This window comes from Malaclemys terrapin, chromosome 10 (genome assembly GCF_027887155.1).
Source record: "Malaclemys terrapin pileata isolate rMalTer1 chromosome 10, rMalTer1.hap1, whole genome shotgun sequence".
Classification (NCBI taxonomy): Eukaryota; Metazoa; Chordata; order Testudines; family Emydidae; genus Malaclemys; species Malaclemys terrapin.
This window is the reverse complement of record NC_071514.1, coordinates 27,706,282-27,723,766: the sequence shown is the minus strand read 5'-3', so window position 1 is coordinate 27,723,766 and position 17,485 is coordinate 27,706,282. Positions and strand designations below refer to the sequence as shown.

Below are 17,485 nucleotides of genomic sequence, written 5' to 3'. Positions count from 1 at the left end.
GCAAAAAATATCCCCAAAACTGACACTTACCTTGCAACTCTCCCCCGAAGATCTCCCAAACCAGACAACTGCCGCATTTCCAGGCTCTTTAAGGTAGAATTAGTTCCATAACTGAGGTTATCCCTGACACGTATCTGTTCCTGCAGCGTCTATAAGGCATTAATATGCAAATAGGAGTTCAATAAGTCACTTATTATACATTCAATAGGCCACTTGTTATATTTTGCTAATCCAAATAAAATATAAAATCTATTTTTTAATTTAATAACAATTGTTTTTATAGGCATGCAGAATGTGGTGCATTATACTCATATATGGTTTCTCCTGATTTTCAGGGCCCAATCTACACACACAACTCTCACTGAAGTCACACTGGAAGCAGAATTGGGCCCTGAAATACTAACCTATATTTGTCCATCTACCACTACCCTGCTAATTTCTGCAGAGGTCAGGCTTAAGGTTGCATATTTGACTGTGACTGGATCACCTGGATGTGTGCATTGTGGGTGGTGCATGTGGAAAGTGAAAGGGAGTTTTTATTGCAGGGGTGAGGAGTCTGTGAGTATGTTTAGGGGGTAGGGCCTTTAAACTTAGGTTGAAATGCATGTTAGCTCTGCATTAACTGATGATTTCCTAGGTTTTCTAGTTTTGTGCTGAAAGGAAATAGATTAGCACCACAAAACTGTTTGTGTAGAATTTATATTTAAAGTCCTGCCACCCCGTACTGTTTTTTTATTGCCACAAAAAGAACTACATACTCTGCATGCACTTTGTAAGGATGTACACACAGTTTATAAACTCTTCAGATCTTATACTTACATCACATATTAAATCTTACTAAATTTTCTTATTAAACTTGGAGTCAATAGCAGAGATGGTGTCAGCCCCAGGAAAGAATCAGAACATACCTCAATGTCCCGGTTAAGCTGCCTCACTATTGCTGTTATGTTTCGGATGTGTTCTTCTAAGAGTTGCCTAGCCAACCGATCTCCTCCCCCTTTGTTCTGCATTCTATGCAAAGTGGAAACAATGTCCTCCTTAATGCGAAAAGCGTGTTCCACAAGGGCAGCAGTTGTTTTCTCATGGCTTAGAATTCTGTCTTCTAGCTGATCCACAAGACTTGCAGATGCTAATGGGACCGCGGTCAAAGCTTGGCTGTGTAGTGGTATATTTCGAATCCGTCTAACAAAAGAAATATATTCAAACAAATGTATTATTAATGCGTTGCTAAATATTGAGGACCTTACTCAAAACTCTATTGTAGCTTTTAACCACACCCATCTATGTGAGATTGATACCACTTTAGTAGAAGCACTGGGAGGTAGAGTGCCTCCAGAAAGAATACTACCTCCCAGAAATCCTGAACACTTCCAGGGAGAGGCCCACTGCTGTACATAAGCAGGTGCAGCATTTGCTGCCATGAGTGGTAGGTGTAAAGGGAAGTCATGGCCTCCTCCCCATCTCACTTAGGGTGACTAACCCAGGCATATGCACTTAACAAAAGGATATTGGTGTGTTTTGGGATGAATTAAGACAGACAAAGCAGTTTGGCTGGGAACATGAACTCAGCATGTTTTTGATTAAATTTTGCAAGTATTACTACACATATGCAAACTTTGCAGCTGCTTTTTTTCCATCCTTGTTCAAAGCAATAACTGCAATAAAGTTAAATAAAAATAGACTAGGAATATCTTGAGTCTGCATCCATTCTTTTCTCTTCCAATAAGGCTACTCCTGGAGTATGCATCCAAAAACTTCTCCTCTTGGAGCTGAATAAATACATGCTAAAGCTTTGGAAATCCAGGAAGGACAAAATCCAAGCTACTCACAGTCTCTAAGGCAACTTTTCAAAAAAGGTCAGCTCCCATTTAGGCACCTAAATAATTGTGCAGATTTTTCAAAAGAGCTCCGCGCTGAGCAGCTTCTATTGAAAGCAATAGTTGCTGCTGAGGTGCTGAGACTTTTGAAAATCTGGCCATCGATGAACACAGTCTTTCACAGAGGCTAAGTTTTGTAATCCTTTGGGGGAAAGATTTTCAAAGGCACAAAGAGAAAATAGGTATTCAACTCCCATTGAAAGTCAATGAGCATTGGTGCCTAATTCCCCTTTGTGCCTTTAAACAGCTCTTATTTATTTTCTTTATACACCTTAGTTATTTTTTTTTCTTGTATGCTGTATTTATCTGATATTCATAGGGGCCGAATCATGAAGTGAAGGCTAAATTCTGTTTTCACTTACATTGTGCTGTAATTTCACTGAAGTTAATGGAGATTCAACCAGAGTGTAAATGAAGGTAGAATTTGGCCCTACATTTTTACATTCACTCCTTACTCATGAAAGACTTCCACTGGGACAAGTTCTGATGTCCTCGGTTTTCACTCTGTCACAGCTGAAGCCACTAGAAGTTTTCCTTGAGAAAGGACTGAATAAAAGCTAAGGGCTTCAGGATTGGCCCATGATTTGGATAAGCAGAGTATATGTCTACAATATTTAATTTAGTTTAGTTGTTGCATTAAGTACAAAAGCTACAACGTTAAGCATGATTGTAAATAGAGAATTAAAGGAGAAGCACAGATACTCCTGCACTCTGTAGATTCTAGATTTCTAACATGCCAGACTGTACCTTTCAGTAGGGGCAAGTGTCGGAAAGATTGGGCTTCGTTGTGCCATTTTCTTTTCAATAATTTATGTCTGTTGAGAAAATATACATTAAATTATTTAACAGTTGTTTATATCTGGCACTGAAATGACTTCGTGTATCTGTTTAAAGTGAACCTTAAGATTATGCTAACAACTCTGACATTGGAAGACATTTTATATATTGCCCATGATTTTGCTTTCAGACTACTTGCATCCAAAATTTGATATAACACAACAAAACAGGGTGGAGAATTAGATGACTAACAACAACTAAAAAGCTTTTTCAAGTGAATGCAGCACGCATGAAAGCTGCTAGATTGACAAGCCTGGAGGCTGTAGTCCTCTGTTTATCCACAGAACTAATAATAGTAAAGCCTCTCTCTCATATAGCACTTTTCATCAGTCGACCTCAAAGCGCTTTACAGTCTCTAACGTGTTTAGCCTCACAACCCTGTTCTGAAATAGGGAAGCATTATTACCCCAATTTTTTACAGTTGGGGAATTGAGGCATAGTGAGGCTAAATGCTTTGTCCAGAGTCACACAAGAGGTCGGTTCTTGGTGGAGCAAGGAATTGAATCTGGCTTCCCATGTCTTAAGCCAGTGCCCTCATCACTGGACCATCCTTCCTCCCAGAACAGGGTTGGCACAGGCAGTGGCAAAGTGAACTTCTTAACACCAGTCCGTGAACAGGGCCACCACTAGGGGTGAGAGGATATTATTATGTCAGGGCTTAGGCCAGGGGAAATTTGCCCCGTGAAAGGCCTATAAGGAACTCAAGTGGTTCAGAAGCCTAGCGTTTGTCTTCTGCACAGGGATGAATTTGACATTCAGTTCTTGGCCTCTCACATTAGAGAGAAAAGTGTCAGTTAGTGCCTCGGGTGGCTTTGTGATGTGGACATAAAAGCTTGTTGGAAATTTTCCAACGGAACATTTTTTTGTCAGAAAATGCTGATTCGTTGAAAACTACATCTTTCATGGAAATATGTTGATTTTGGTGGAATTCTCTTTCAGGAGAAGAATGGAACAGAGTATCCTGATAAGGCTGACGTGTTCCATTTTGATATTTTCAGAATGGAATGTTTTGTTTCCAAACAGCTTTTCAGGGTTTTAAAAAATGTTATGTAATATAATACAATTTTTTAAGAAGTTGAAATCAGAATGAAACATTTGTATTTTATTTAATTTTTTTTTTATTTCATGTCATGGGAAATTTCAATTTTTTTGGTTTTGTTGTGTCTCAGAACAGAAAAAAATTCTAAATTATGGAATATCTCATGAAACAGAAAATCTGGTTCCCACCCAGCTCTAGCAGATACCTCTCTACTGTGAACTGGACTGAGACTCACCAAAGTATTTCATACAGGTCACCACAAAGCCACAAGATGATAACTTTCAGCCATTATTGACCTAGTGAGCACAGTGGCAATTATCTATACTACTCCTATTTCCCATTCTAAGTATTGGTAAATTTGGTGGCATCTCAAATATTACTATATGGTACCCAAGGGTAAATATAAATTGTGTAACAGTGACCACACAGTGATGTGAAGTTGAATGACTTTGCAACTCATTATCAATCCTCCTGGCACTGAGGCTGCATGTCTTTGATATTTTTCAAGTATCTACCAGTATGGGAGAAGAATTTGCAACACAAGGATTGTTTGGTAATTTGCCTCAAAAATGTTCAGATCATAATTAATATTAATTGTGCTATTTTAAAATTTTAGTTTAGTGGGAAATATTCACAAATACATTTCAATTAGAGTGACTTCAGCACGCGTAGTCACAACTGGAGTAGCTTTGATCTAGCTAGATCAAATAACAATATCACTGAAGCCAAGGAAGCAGCATTCGGACTAGACACTCAAGTACATAACCCAGGGTCTGTGCTGCTGCCCCAGCTGCTGCAGCTTCACAGCTATTGTTATTCAAGCTAGCTCTAGTAGCCATTTGTCTAATTTTAGAAATTAACTAAATTGCTCAGGTGATGTACACACCACACTTTGTCAGGACAGTCAGCAGGATCTGCTTAAACCAGATTCCATGCAGACCACTCCCATTTGGCGTAAACTATACTCAAACTATGGCCTTGCTTTTCATTTCAGATAAAAAGATGGATGCATGAACTGGTTTAGATTTTTTACAAATATATTATTGGGACTATGGGAGATTTTCAAAAAACAAAAAGGGCTGTTATGGAAAACAAATCCGACCGACAATGAATGGACGTTAGGCACCTAATTCCCATTTATGCCTTTGAAAATTTTCCCCATTATTATTGCTCTCTATTATGAATAGTTCCATTAATTTCAACAGTACATGTTTGCAGGATTGGGCCTGTGGCCTAGCTCGAAGCTATGGCAATTTACACCAGCGGAGGATCTGCCCCCATGATTCTAAGGTCTTGTCTATATGAATATTTAGTTCACAGCAAGCCAGGGTGTAAATCTACCTCGCTCTAGCCTGCCATGGAATAAGTGTCCGTGTGGACCCTGCTGCCATGCATTAAAATTCCATAATGTGCTTTGATCTACTCCAGGGATCGGCAACCTTTGGCACGCAGCTCGCCAGGGTAAGCACCCTGGTGGGCCGGGCTGGTTTGTTTACCTGCCGCATCCGCAGGTTCAGCCGATCGCGGCTCCCACAGGCCGCAGTTCGCCACTCCAGGCCAATGGGGGCGGCGCACCTCGGCCCGCGCCGTTTCCCGCAGCCCCCATTGGCCTGGGACGGCAAACCACAGCTAGTGGGAGCTGCGATAGGCTGAACCTGCAGACGCAGCAGGTAAACAAACCGTCTCGGTCTGCCAGGGTGCTTACCCTGGTGAGCCGCGTGCCAAAGGTTGCCGATCCCTGATCTACTCCCATTTTGAAGCAACATAATTTAAGTGCACTTCGGAACTTTCAGTGTGCAGCAGCAGGGTCCACACAGACACTTTAGTGCACAGCAGGCTAGTGTGGGGTAGATTTACACTCCAGCTTGCCAAGTGTTAAGTGTTCGTATGGACCAGCTTGCCAAGTGCTAAGTGTTCGTATGGACAATCCATATACATTGACATCTGTGGTCATCTAAACAAACCCAATATTCACGGGCACCTGCAACTTTCTAAATCGCTATATCTTTCTGATCCAACTTGATATACAAAAATTACATAGAAATAATTCTAACTGTGATTAAAAAAGCAGTAAAAGCAAGAAAATTCAGTGAAAGCTGACACTCCCCTCTCAGTTATGGTTAACTTTTGCATGGATCAATTAATAGTGAGTGTCTGGTTGTTAGCATCTACAGTTGTACCCCAGAATTACCAATCTCCAGACAATTGTAAAATATCCCAAGTTAAGAGACATATTCCCAGCTGAAATATTCATTAAATCAGTAATTTAAAACCAAAAATCCTTACAAGAAAGATTTATAGTTAGCCAAATGAACCCCACTCACTTCATAGCTAAGCTGTGATACTCTTGCTCCTATCGAGTAGTATCTCTTATAGAGTAGACATATTCATGGTGTAATGTACTATTCAGTATAGGTAAGTGTATCACAATGTGGCCATTAGTATTACATTTAAGTAACCCAGCCATTTGAAAGCTTGTTTTGAAAGACAAATAGATTCTACAACACTGTACTCTGTGGAGCAGACCTAACTGTGTTTCCGATATAATAGACTTTCCAATTTAATAATGGAAATGTTAACCCTAGTGTACTGGGTCAGGAGCCCAGGGCCGGCTCCAGGCACCAGCCCACCAAGCTTATGCTTGGGGCGGCACCTGGAGGGGGGTGGCACGGCACGGTGCTCCAGCTCCGGCCACCGGGGAGAGCGGAGCCACAGTGGGCTTGCCGCCCTCCCCAGCACTCTGGGCCGCCGGGGAGAGCGGTGCCGCGACTGGGCTCGCCGCCCTCCCCGCAGCGCTCCGGCCGCTGGGGACAACGGAGCCGCAGCAGGCTCGCCACCCTCCCCCGGCACTCTGGCCGCCGGAGAGAGCAGAGCCGTGACTGAGCTTGCCGCCCTCCCCGCGGCGCTCCGGCCGCTGGGGACAGCGGAGCTGCAGCAGGCTCGCCGCCCTCCCCCGGTGCTCTGGCCGCCGGGGAGAGCGGAGCCGCGGCGGGCACTCCGCCCTCCCTCCGGTGCTCTGGCCGCCGCGGAGAGCGGAGCCCCGGCCAGGCTCTCTGCCCTCCTCCCGGGGGTCTGGCCGCCAGCGGAGCCGCGGCGGGCTCGCCGCCCTCCCCCCGGTGCTCCGGCTGGTCGGGGAGAGCGGCCTGTGGCCGGGCTCGGCGCCCTCCCCTGCTGCACTGGGGGGGGTGGGGGGGTGGGAGGCTTTTTTGCCTGGGGCGGCAAAAAAGCCAGAGCCAGCCCTGCAGGAGCCAGCCACGTTTTAACCAGGTCCTCTGACTCAGTTGTAGTTGGGTAGAGCAGCCTTAAGGAAGAGAGGAAACCCCCCACACACACAAAAATAAACAAAGTCTGTTGGCTAATGCATCTCGAGCATCAGAAACTGGGAAATCACCAACTAAGTTCGACACTGCTAACCTATGGCACTGAAGGGAAACAATAGAATATTCCTAGTAATAGGAAATGTTTTAGCATCAATGGTTAATACAAAAATAAAACAATCAGGATGATAAATAATGTTAAGGATGTATTTGCTGAAGAATGGAACAAAAATGTTTAAGAGACAGTACATTATATGGGATAATATGTTATGCAGATTCAAATATTGGCAGTAAGACATCTAACTAACTTGTGCCTGTAGAAACAGAGGTCACTGAAAATCTAGTTCAAATTTAGTCTTTTAACCATTTGTTTTCTATTTCAAACAGCCATAATACATATGGTAATAACCACAGATTCTGATATCACTTGCACCCGTGTAACTCTACTAACTTCAGTGCAGCAACTCTGGATTTATACCAGTGTAAATGAGATCAGAATTTGGCTCAGTAGGTTATTTGTAAAAAGGAGTGGTAGCCGTAACCAAATCCATCTACTCTATGCTATCTAAAAAGAAATGTTTTTGACATTGTAGTGGGGTATACAAACCTCACACTGGGCTGGAAGGGGTTAAAGGGCAGTACTGGGCCCAGCTAGCCCCACCCTCCAACCCTGCAGAGCATGCTCCATCTGGAGACAGGGGTGAAAAGGGAGCAACCAAGCTCCGAAGGGGGAGGTTGGGGAGGAGTGCAGACCAATCCTGAAGGCGGGCTGGAGAAGCCTCCCTGAAGGAACAGGACTGTATGCAGAGCCCATCTGTGCTGGCAATTGGGTTTCCTTTTCATTTTTCTTTTCTCCTTATCTGGGACCAGAAGCTGAGGGAGTGAAGCAGTGGTAGGAAGTGACCCAGGGAAAGTAGCTCAGAGAGCCCCTCCCTGCAGGCAAATACTGCTGACCCTTCTCAGGCCTTGGGTCAGAGCCCAGTGGAGTGGGTGGGTCCAGGCTACCCTACCACTGCCCCATGAATGAGTGGACACTAACCACTAGGCCCTTCAGCCCACCAAAAATCCTATAACAGACGTAGCAATGATCGCTCCTTTTTCACATTGGGCCTGATCCTGAATTCCATGTGAACTTAGAATTGCTACAGAAAACTAAGAGATCTGATCTATGAAAACAGTTTTGCAATTGCTGATGAAACTTGGTGCAATATGGTGAACAGATGGAAGGAGAAAACAGGTTATTTTAATACAAGTGTCAACTTTTGAAGTTCAAAAAACCTGTGAGGGATATCCTGAAAAAGTATCAAAATACACCTCATGTTCATGCATTAGAACATGTTTCAAGGCACTGCTTAGAAAACAGAGCATTTTTGTAGCAGTATGTGTGTTCCACTTACAGCATAGCTTTCCATGAATAAGATTTTTTTTTTTTTAAAGATAGACCCATTTTAATGAGAAACACTGTAGTAAGTGGCCAGGGCACTGACTGGGACTGAGGAGACATGACTTCAATTCCCTGCTCTGCTTCTGCTTTGCTGGGTGCCCCTGAGCAAATCTCTGTGCCTCAGTTTCTCCATCTGTAAAATGGGGATAATGATTCAGACCTTCTTTGTAAAGTGCTTGGAGATCTACGATGAAAAGCATTATATTAGAGATAGATATTATTATTATTTACACATTCTGACACTGTACAGATTCCAAGGGCCGAATCCTACAAACTGTTCCTCACAAAAGTCATCTCCATTAAGACTATGTTTACGCTACTGCGGCAAGTTGATCTACGCTACACAACTCCAGCTACGTGAATAACGTAGCTGGAGTCAACATACCTTAGGTCGAGTTACCACAAGGTCTACACCACGGGGGGTCGATGGGAGAAAATCTCCCATCGACTTACCTTACTATTTTCACTGGGAGTAGAGTACAGGGGTCGACTGGAGAGCGATCTGCTGTCGATTTGGTGAGTCTTTACTAGACCCACTAAATCAACCGCCGGTGGATCGATCACAGAGTATCGATCCCTGCGGTAGTGTAGACCTACCCTAAGTGTCATTAAGACACTGGATTACTCATCTGAGGGCTATCCTCACAACAGTCTGTGAGGTAGGTTTGGTTAACACTATTATCACAATTGGGGAAATTTAGCCAGTGAAGTTAAATGACTTCCAAAGAGGTCATACAGTGAATCAGTGGCAAAGCCTGGATCTATGCTCATTCCACTAGGTCAAACTGCATGTTAATGGCCCTGACGCAGCAAACCATTTAAGCACAGTTTAATTTTAAATATGTGAATAGTCTCATTGACTTCAATGGCTCTATCCCTGATTTATATCACTAAGGACCTGGATATTGTTCCAAAAACTCAAAACAAAATATTAAACTATTTTAAAACATAATTGACAGTATATCTTAAATGTGGTTTGTTTTTTTACCTCAGCTCACAATGGCTTCATCCTGCCATACTTGTGCATCTGTAACTCCCACTGAAGCCAATGTCTGGGTGCAGAAAGACTGCAGGATTAGTCACAGATGTACATTCAAATACAAATTGTCCTAAAAGCCACCAAAGGCACTGATTCATCTGAAACAATATTTCCGAATATGAAATATTCAGTTATTTGTCATTTTTAATTTGAACACATCACTCCGTAGACCAGTGGTGGTGGTAGGCCATTGCCGGCCCTAAGCAGAAATACTTGGCCCCCCCAACACACACAACACATACTAATAATTAATAGGGTGTCCTCTTGAAATGCTCAGGGTCCTAACCAATTGCTTATTCTGCTTATACCTAGTGCTGGCTTTGCAGTACACAGTCAGATCTCTCTGATGCTGAGACCTCATACACCTCCAATGACATTCTGAGGCAGTTATCTCATCCTGAATGATACTGGGGGCATGTCTACATTGCCCCACAGTTCCGACTAAGAGTCTGAATGGCAGTGCACACCAAAATGCTGCATTGTAACTCCCTGTGTGGATGCTGCAGGTATGAACTTAAAAGGTCCCCAGAGGGAATATACCTATTAGATCTGGTACGTAACTGTTATTGGTTACAGAGAACTCATGACCTGTATGTCCTTACCTGCAGCACCCACAAGGGGGAGTTACAGCACAGCACTTTGGTGCCCACAGCTATGCACGCCCCCTTGGTCCGAACTGTGGGGCAATGTAGACATGCCCTACAGGGCTGTGAAATTGCTGTGAGGACATTCACAAGACCCCAAAAGAGGGGGAGGGTCCCAGAGCCCAGGTTCCAGCCTGAGCCTGAACGTCTAGACCACAATTTTAGAATCCCGCAGCCTGAGCCGTGCGAGCCCGAGGCAGCTGACAGTGGCCAGCCACGGGTGTTTAATTCCAGCATAGACATACCCTGGGATTTTGCTCTACTATGTACTGAATATGCACTGGGTAAGGACCTCAGGATTTGGCTCTGTTTGTCTAACAGGCAAGCCTCAGTAAAGGCCCGATCCAAAGCCCATTCAAGTCAATGGAAATATTCCCACTAACTTGATCAAGCCCTAAATTCAGCATTTTTTCAGGGACCAAGTCTCCAGCATCTTGTCCACCAGCATTTAAATTCCACGCAGCTCTCTGCAATTCTGGAAGTGTATATATGTCCTGTAAATAATAATAGCTACATGTCAGAACTAATAGTTATATTCCCTCTCTATGTATGTGTGTAATATCCATTAATGTTAACAAGTGTGCAGCAAAAGAAAAATATAACTCTCAGGATCAGATCCTGACCTGGTGTAAATTGACATAGTTCCACTGAACCTAATAGAGGTCCAGGCCCCAAATAATTTTACTGCTGTTTGATACGATACAAGTAACTTAAAGCACAAGACAGTAAGTCAATATTATCAGATTTACGAGAGTATTATTTCAAGAGTTCTTTTCTAAATATTCTACATTTGTCCTATTGCAGCTACATGGATATCTCACAACTGTAAGTTCCATACCTGATTGTAAAGATACTCACTCACTTGAGGCCTACCACAATTTCTGTCTCATATGAACCTGGAATACCTCACTGTTATTCCTATAAATCATTGACGTCAGAAATGCAAAACTTGAAACTAAAGATGAAGCTGCATGCAAGATTAAGGAAACAGACATACATAAATTCAGGTTTGATCCTGTTTTGTTGTTGCATACCTCTCCCTCTGCCACACATTGAAAGCACCCATTGCCCTGCACATTTGATTTCTGTGGGGATGAGAAGAAGGATGTTCCAATGATTTAGGCACTAGCTTAGGACTTGGGAGACTGGGCTCAATTCCCTGCTCTGGGATAGTTTTCTTGTGTGACCTTGAACAAGTCACTTAGTTCTCTGTGCTTCAGATACCCATCAGTAAATTGGGGACAATAGCACTGCTCTACCTCACTGGGGTGTTGTGAGGATAAATAGATTACAGATTTTGAGGTGCTCAGATTCTATGACAATGAGGGCCGTACAAGTACCATACACAGTTTTCCACTTGCCCCTTCTTTTAAGTCACAATGGTAGCAGTTCTGTTCTGTAACTTCCATAACATTGAAATCTACCTAAGGTACATACAATAGAATCCAAGTACCTCAGAGTCTGCAATGGATTTATCTTCACAACACCTCTGTGAGGTAGGAAAGTGCTATTATCCCCATTTTAGAGTCAGGGAACTCAGGCGCAGAGAAGCTAAGTGATTTGTCTTAAATCCACACAAGAAGTTGATGGCAGAGCAAGGACTCTAAGGGCCTCCCAAGTCCTAGGCTAATGCCCAAACCACTGGACCATCCTTCCTGTCTCAAAACAGTCCAGGAATACCTCTGGAGGCGACACAATGTTGTGACCAGGGGCCCTTTGAGAGTGCGTGGCTGGGACAAACTCAGGAATCACAATGTTGCACTGGAGCATTGCAACATACCAGGATGGTGTTTTGGAGTGAATAGAAATGTTATTGTGTCATGACTCAGTGTGAGGATGGGTCAAAAAACAAAAAGCCCATCACTTTGCTACATCAAACAAGCCCTTACACTACATACACTGCATTGCCACATTAGGAAGTTTTACAGGTCCCCTAAAATGACTGCAGCACACTTCCACGAGGGATCGTCTGAGAATATGGGGATGATTGTGGAAATGCTATGATGGGGGGAAATTGACATAACAGCACAACACAAACATCACCATATTGTCATGCGACAGAGAGGGGCAAAGTTCAGACAGACTCTTAGTCGTATTAAAGCTGCTGTATTCACTCACCAGTGTTGGATTAGGGCAGGACATGGCTGCCCATCCTTCCCTTGCATCCTAGCAACCTCTCTGCTGGATGTCTCTGCTCGGCTTTTTAATATGTTTTTACTTCTGGGATAGCTGTATGCAAAGATTCATAGAGCGCAGCTAGACAGCCTGGATGTCCATCCGTCCCTTCCTGCTGCTAGTGGCAGCCAGGTCCTCTCCCTCTCCGCGGGGCCTGCTGCCACCAGGCCTGGTAGATGGGAAGAAAACGGCTGCTGAGAGTTGTTGCCAGGACGCTGTCTCCATAGAAACCTGCAGCTCAATCAGAGGGAGCCAGGGTTCTCCTAATAAACAGAGAGAGAGAGAGAGAGAGGGAGAGACTTATTTATAGGAGGCAAATATTCACACGCCGTCCAGCAACCAGAACAAATCCCTTCTTATCACCGTTTCCTCACAATCTATTTCATAGCAGTGTCAACATGTTGCAGAACTGGGAGGGGAAAGACCCAGCAAATAAAAACCTTATTCCATATGTTACAGCATGAATGACTAACGGTGACAGATTCTAGACACAGTATTGGGCCAAGTATAAATGCAGTGGCTGTGAATAGCCTGCATTCTGTTCAATGCAGTCTTCTGAAACTTTGCTCTAATCAATCTCTTGCTTGAGAAAGGTGATTGATTTAATTGGAGTTACTTCGAATTCCTAATGGTGTAAACGAGATGAGAATCTGGACTATAGGGGATTTTTCCCACAGTGTATGGAAAATCCTGGTAGAATACAGGGCTGTCAAACTGTGCCAATTTGAATCAGTGAGAAGTTAAAAAAATTACTTACATTTTCTGTTGGTCTCAAAGCCAGCGTATTATTTTGTGCCTGTAAAAGTAAGTGTGAGTGTGTGTGTGTGTTAGAGCCCATAAAGTGTACATTGACCTAAATTTGCAAGCACAAATCAGATATATAAGCTATGGGAAAGAGTAGCCAGCAAAACTGGTGAACATTGGGTCTGCTTCTGCTCTCATGCTGGTGTGATTCTGTTGACATCATTAGAGTTTCAGTGGCACAAACCAAAAGTAAGTAAAATCAGATCTGTTGCAGCAATCCCAAAAGTAGAGCCTAAACTGCATTTGCTTTTGGCTGAAATAGATATCAAATCCCACTACTGCTGCCAACACAAATCATCACAATGCTAACCATCTGGTATGTCTGAAGGTTAAATAGCATCCTGACATGCACATACTTTTAAATAAAAGTAACTAAGGGTCTGAACCTATAGGGCATTGATTGCCCTCTGTTTATATTAAAGTCAACTGCACCTCAGAGAATCAGGTCTGAAATGAAACAGTAACTCATTTCTGACAATCGTTGGACCTAATTACAAATTTATTCCCTGATCCTAACACAACAGTACATGCTTACTTTATGCACATGAGTAGCCCTCTTGATTACAAAAGGACTACTCAGGTGCCTAAAGTTACTCATGTGTATCATTATTTCCAGGATTGGGGTTTAAAAGTGTCAAACATAAAAGTAAAATTGACTTGTTTGTTTCTTCTTTTTTCAAAGTGTGTGTGTGCGTGTGTGTGTACAAAAATAAGGGGCAAATATTGCATCCGTTGTGCAACTCAAATTCCCATTTATTTGATGAGTCCACTCATTTTGATGAGTTTCTGGTATGCAAAGAATGCAGAGCACTATAGTTATAGCCATACATACATGATATCTCTATTAGTCTTCTCAAGCCTCTATCAACCTGGCCATCTCTGGTCCCACTACCATCCAGAGCCAAAGGGCTTCCGTATTTTGTGTTAGACCAACAGCTCCACCATCCCTTTTGATTATGGTATGATTTTGCTCATGAGGCTGGTCAAGCATGACGGCAGAGAAAACATGTTGTGTCTTGCAAACTGTGATGTTTCCTTTTAGGAACTCTCTAATTGTGTCTGGATGCACTGTGTGAAGGCTTACCTTATCTTGAAGGTGAACAGGCACCCAACGTGCATAATTAGTATGATCTAACACAAAGAATGAGGGTGAGAGCTTTCCAAGGCATTCACTGTAGAGAGCAAAGTTTGCCTGGTGGATTTACAGCACACAGGTCAATACAAGTAGATCCAAATGAAGTGTGGTATGCCAGAAGTAGAACACTGGGTTTTCTAATTTTCACTTGTCACACCATTTATACCTCATGAGGACCTCATCTTCCTTGAGACGTTGGGTATACGGTATGTGTGCATTTTGGAGCAAGATGCACAGACTGTTGGCAGTTACTCGATGGGCATGCCTAGTACGTATGACATGACACACTTTCAAGAAGTCAGCCATTCCTAGGGAGGCCACTTTGGCCTGAACAAGGGCTTCTATCTGTCCACTATCTTCTAGCCAATCTCCAGTTAAACTTGACATTTCCAGATGAAGACCACATAATAACAGATTTGTCCTCGCCATACCTAGCAGGCCAGGTCCACTGTATCTGTTTGTTTATGGTGAGAAGGGGTTAGTCCTCAGTGATCACTGGCACTTCATACAGATTTAGGTGGAGTATAGCGTTCCTCATCACATCCATGACATGATGAATCATTGCCACAGACTTGGAGTCATCTGGAAAGATGGGAAGAAGCACATTGATGACTGGAGCGAAGTCTGGCACTGGCTGCTTGCTGGCATGATAAGTTGCCCAGGAAATGTCTTCATCTCCATTGAAGTTATCCAGACTTGCTGCTTGCCTAACTTGTTCAAGCCACCTGCATTCTTCTTGCAGGGCTTGGGTAATCAGTAGGCAGTCAGTCTTGATTTCAACATTTGTGACAGGGATGGGAGTATTCATTTTCTTAAGATCACTGGAGGGACAATTGTGTAAGACTCAGAAAGTGACGATAAAATCTTCTTCACTGATACTACAGTCTCACAGTCAGGGGTGGGAATTCCATGGACATCTCCCTCCACTTACGTACTGGGAGGCTGAAAAAGTGGTATCCTAGTTCTACGGAAGGAGTCTGTTGCTGTGGTGGGGCTGGGATTGTGGTCTGTGATGTCTATGGCCACAGTAGTGAACAATACATCACAAAGCTTTAGAGGACAGACTACATTCTCATCCTCCAAGTGCTGGAATGCACTGTTTGCTGGTAGAGATGGCCAACACTCTGCCATAGGAGATGGCCAATCCGAGCTTAAAGAAGGTATCTGGTAGCTCACTTTTTCATGTCTGTACACGAAGTGTTAAACCAACATAGATAGGTAAATGCATTTCTCATGCTTTGTTGTGGTATAAACTTTCTGTTCCTTCATGGTGACAGATATTACTGTTGTACTGCAACAGGTGTGCCAAAGTAAAGGTAGCTGGATGAATGGAAACTTGCTCTGAGTGAGTTTTAATGTTTGGACCATCCAATATCATGGACATCAGTGCCAATAGTGACATGGGAACAAATGTTTCTTGGCATCCTGGGTCAAATTGTCCATGAAATTCTGTTTTCATTTGAAACATGTCCCTTTGAATAATTGTTGCTGTTTGGGATAGGTAAAGAGCTTCTTCCTCACATGCTTTTTGGCGTGCATGTCCAATATCCTGGTTGAAGGCAAGGAGCACATCATGTGTGCTTGGAGATCTGGAGTATGTGAAATTATACGGGATTTTAGTTCAGTGCTGTGAATGCGCCCTGCCAGTGTCATCCCCAGCTGTTCTAGTCTAGCTGTATAGAGCCTTTTGAGGTCTGCTAGTTTAAAGAATGGAGCCACGTCTTCATTCAGTCTTGTCTCGTCAATGTATGCTATCAGTTCAGCAAAGGCAATCCCACGTGATGTCTTCTCTGTGTTGCTTTGCTCAGTTTTCTTCTCCCTGGCTTTGTTGTAGAGAGACACCAAACATCTTGCATGATACTTTGCCTCTTGGGCCTCTAAATCCCCTCCACTTAGTTGTGCAACCAAGTGCTGGTTTTGCAGATGAAGTGCACTCTTGTGGACTCGACTATCAATGCTGAGGGTAGAAGCTTCATGGAGGTCTTCTGATGGTAAGCTCATTTCACAAATAAAGCAGACTTCTTTTTCTGGAGGCCCTTTGTGTTCATCACTTAAACGTATGTATTTCCTCTGCAGTTCATCAAGGTGATCCACAGCTTACTCAGTTCTTTTTTTTTTCTCCTCAGTCCCTTTAAGTTTGGTCCTGTTAAATTTGATGTAGCAAGATTTGTGCTACATTGTTCTTGTTCAAACTCTTTTCAATACCATCACCATCATCTAATATGCGTATGTTTATGAATATAGGAAGTGCTTTCACTTTATGGAAATGTCTTATATTTTCTGCTAGAGTTCGATAGCCAGATCCAGCATGTTCTCTTTTCAATTCTGCTAGATTAACTAACTCTGCACCTGTATCTTCCTGACAAAGACATACTTCAGTCAGTAGAGGAATCGGATGTCTGTGTTGATGGACCTGGCTCTCAAACAAGTTTGTGTCTTTTCGAGATGAGTGAAGCACTAGTAGTAGCCAATGGTAATCTAATATTTTTTACTACAGTGTACAGCTAATATTACTCAATCACCAAGCAGCTTTCACACAACCAAAGTAGCATCTGAAAGAAAAAGAGAAATGTGATTAAATTCTGCCAAGAACACACTGGCAATCAAAATTAGAACAAAATGTCTCCTTACTGCAATTTTAAGATCACGCTGAAACAAAACCAAGAATACATCCCTTGTGTGTCCAACTGTAAAACAATGTAATTTGCCAATAATGACAATGATGTTAAAATGTCTGCCACAGCCAACATGGCATGAGCTGGTGATGTCTCTATATCTGAAAATCTTTATTAGGTCATGCCCTAAGACAAATTTCATGCTTTTACATAAAATGCACAATTCCATCTTTTTTTTGCACAGATCTGATCAGCTAAATATATAGGGGCAAAATTCAACCTTTGGAGGGCCCCGCATGCCCCAGAAGCCCGGTGGTAGCCTTCCACAAGGGTCACAGGAGTAGCCATCCTCCCCAACACCCACTTGTTTGCTTTATTACTCAGGCTTGGTGCAGGGAGAAGTATATTTAAAACTAAATGTATATTCAAGGCATTTTTAGTTTAAAAGAAAATTCTTCTTAATTTTTGTACTCTTCTTAGAATCATGACTTACCATTAAAATTTATTTCCACATTGGTTTTCTTGTACTCTTTCTGACACACAATGCTCCCCTGATTCT

General features: G+C 42.9%; 1 protein-coding gene across 1 annotated transcript in view; it reads right to left on the bottom strand.

Annotated features, from left to right (window-relative positions):
* Positions 1-12,707, bottom strand: part of FAM81A (family with sequence similarity 81 member A) — a 29,469-nt gene extending 16,762 nt beyond the window's left edge. Inside the window, exons 1-4 of the mRNA XM_054042047.1 lie at positions 12,316-12,707; positions 2,625-2,692; positions 909-1,182; positions 31-149 (exon numbers count right to left, since the gene is read on the bottom strand). Of these exons, the coding sequence (XP_053898022.1) occupies positions 31-149; positions 909-1,182; positions 2,625-2,671 (440 nt within the window). The 5' untranslated portion in view covers positions 2,672-2,692; positions 12,316-12,707. The remainder of the gene's footprint in view (positions 1-30; positions 150-908; positions 1,183-2,624; positions 2,693-12,315) is intronic.
* Between the last annotated feature and the right edge of the window lie 4,778 nt (positions 12,708-17,485).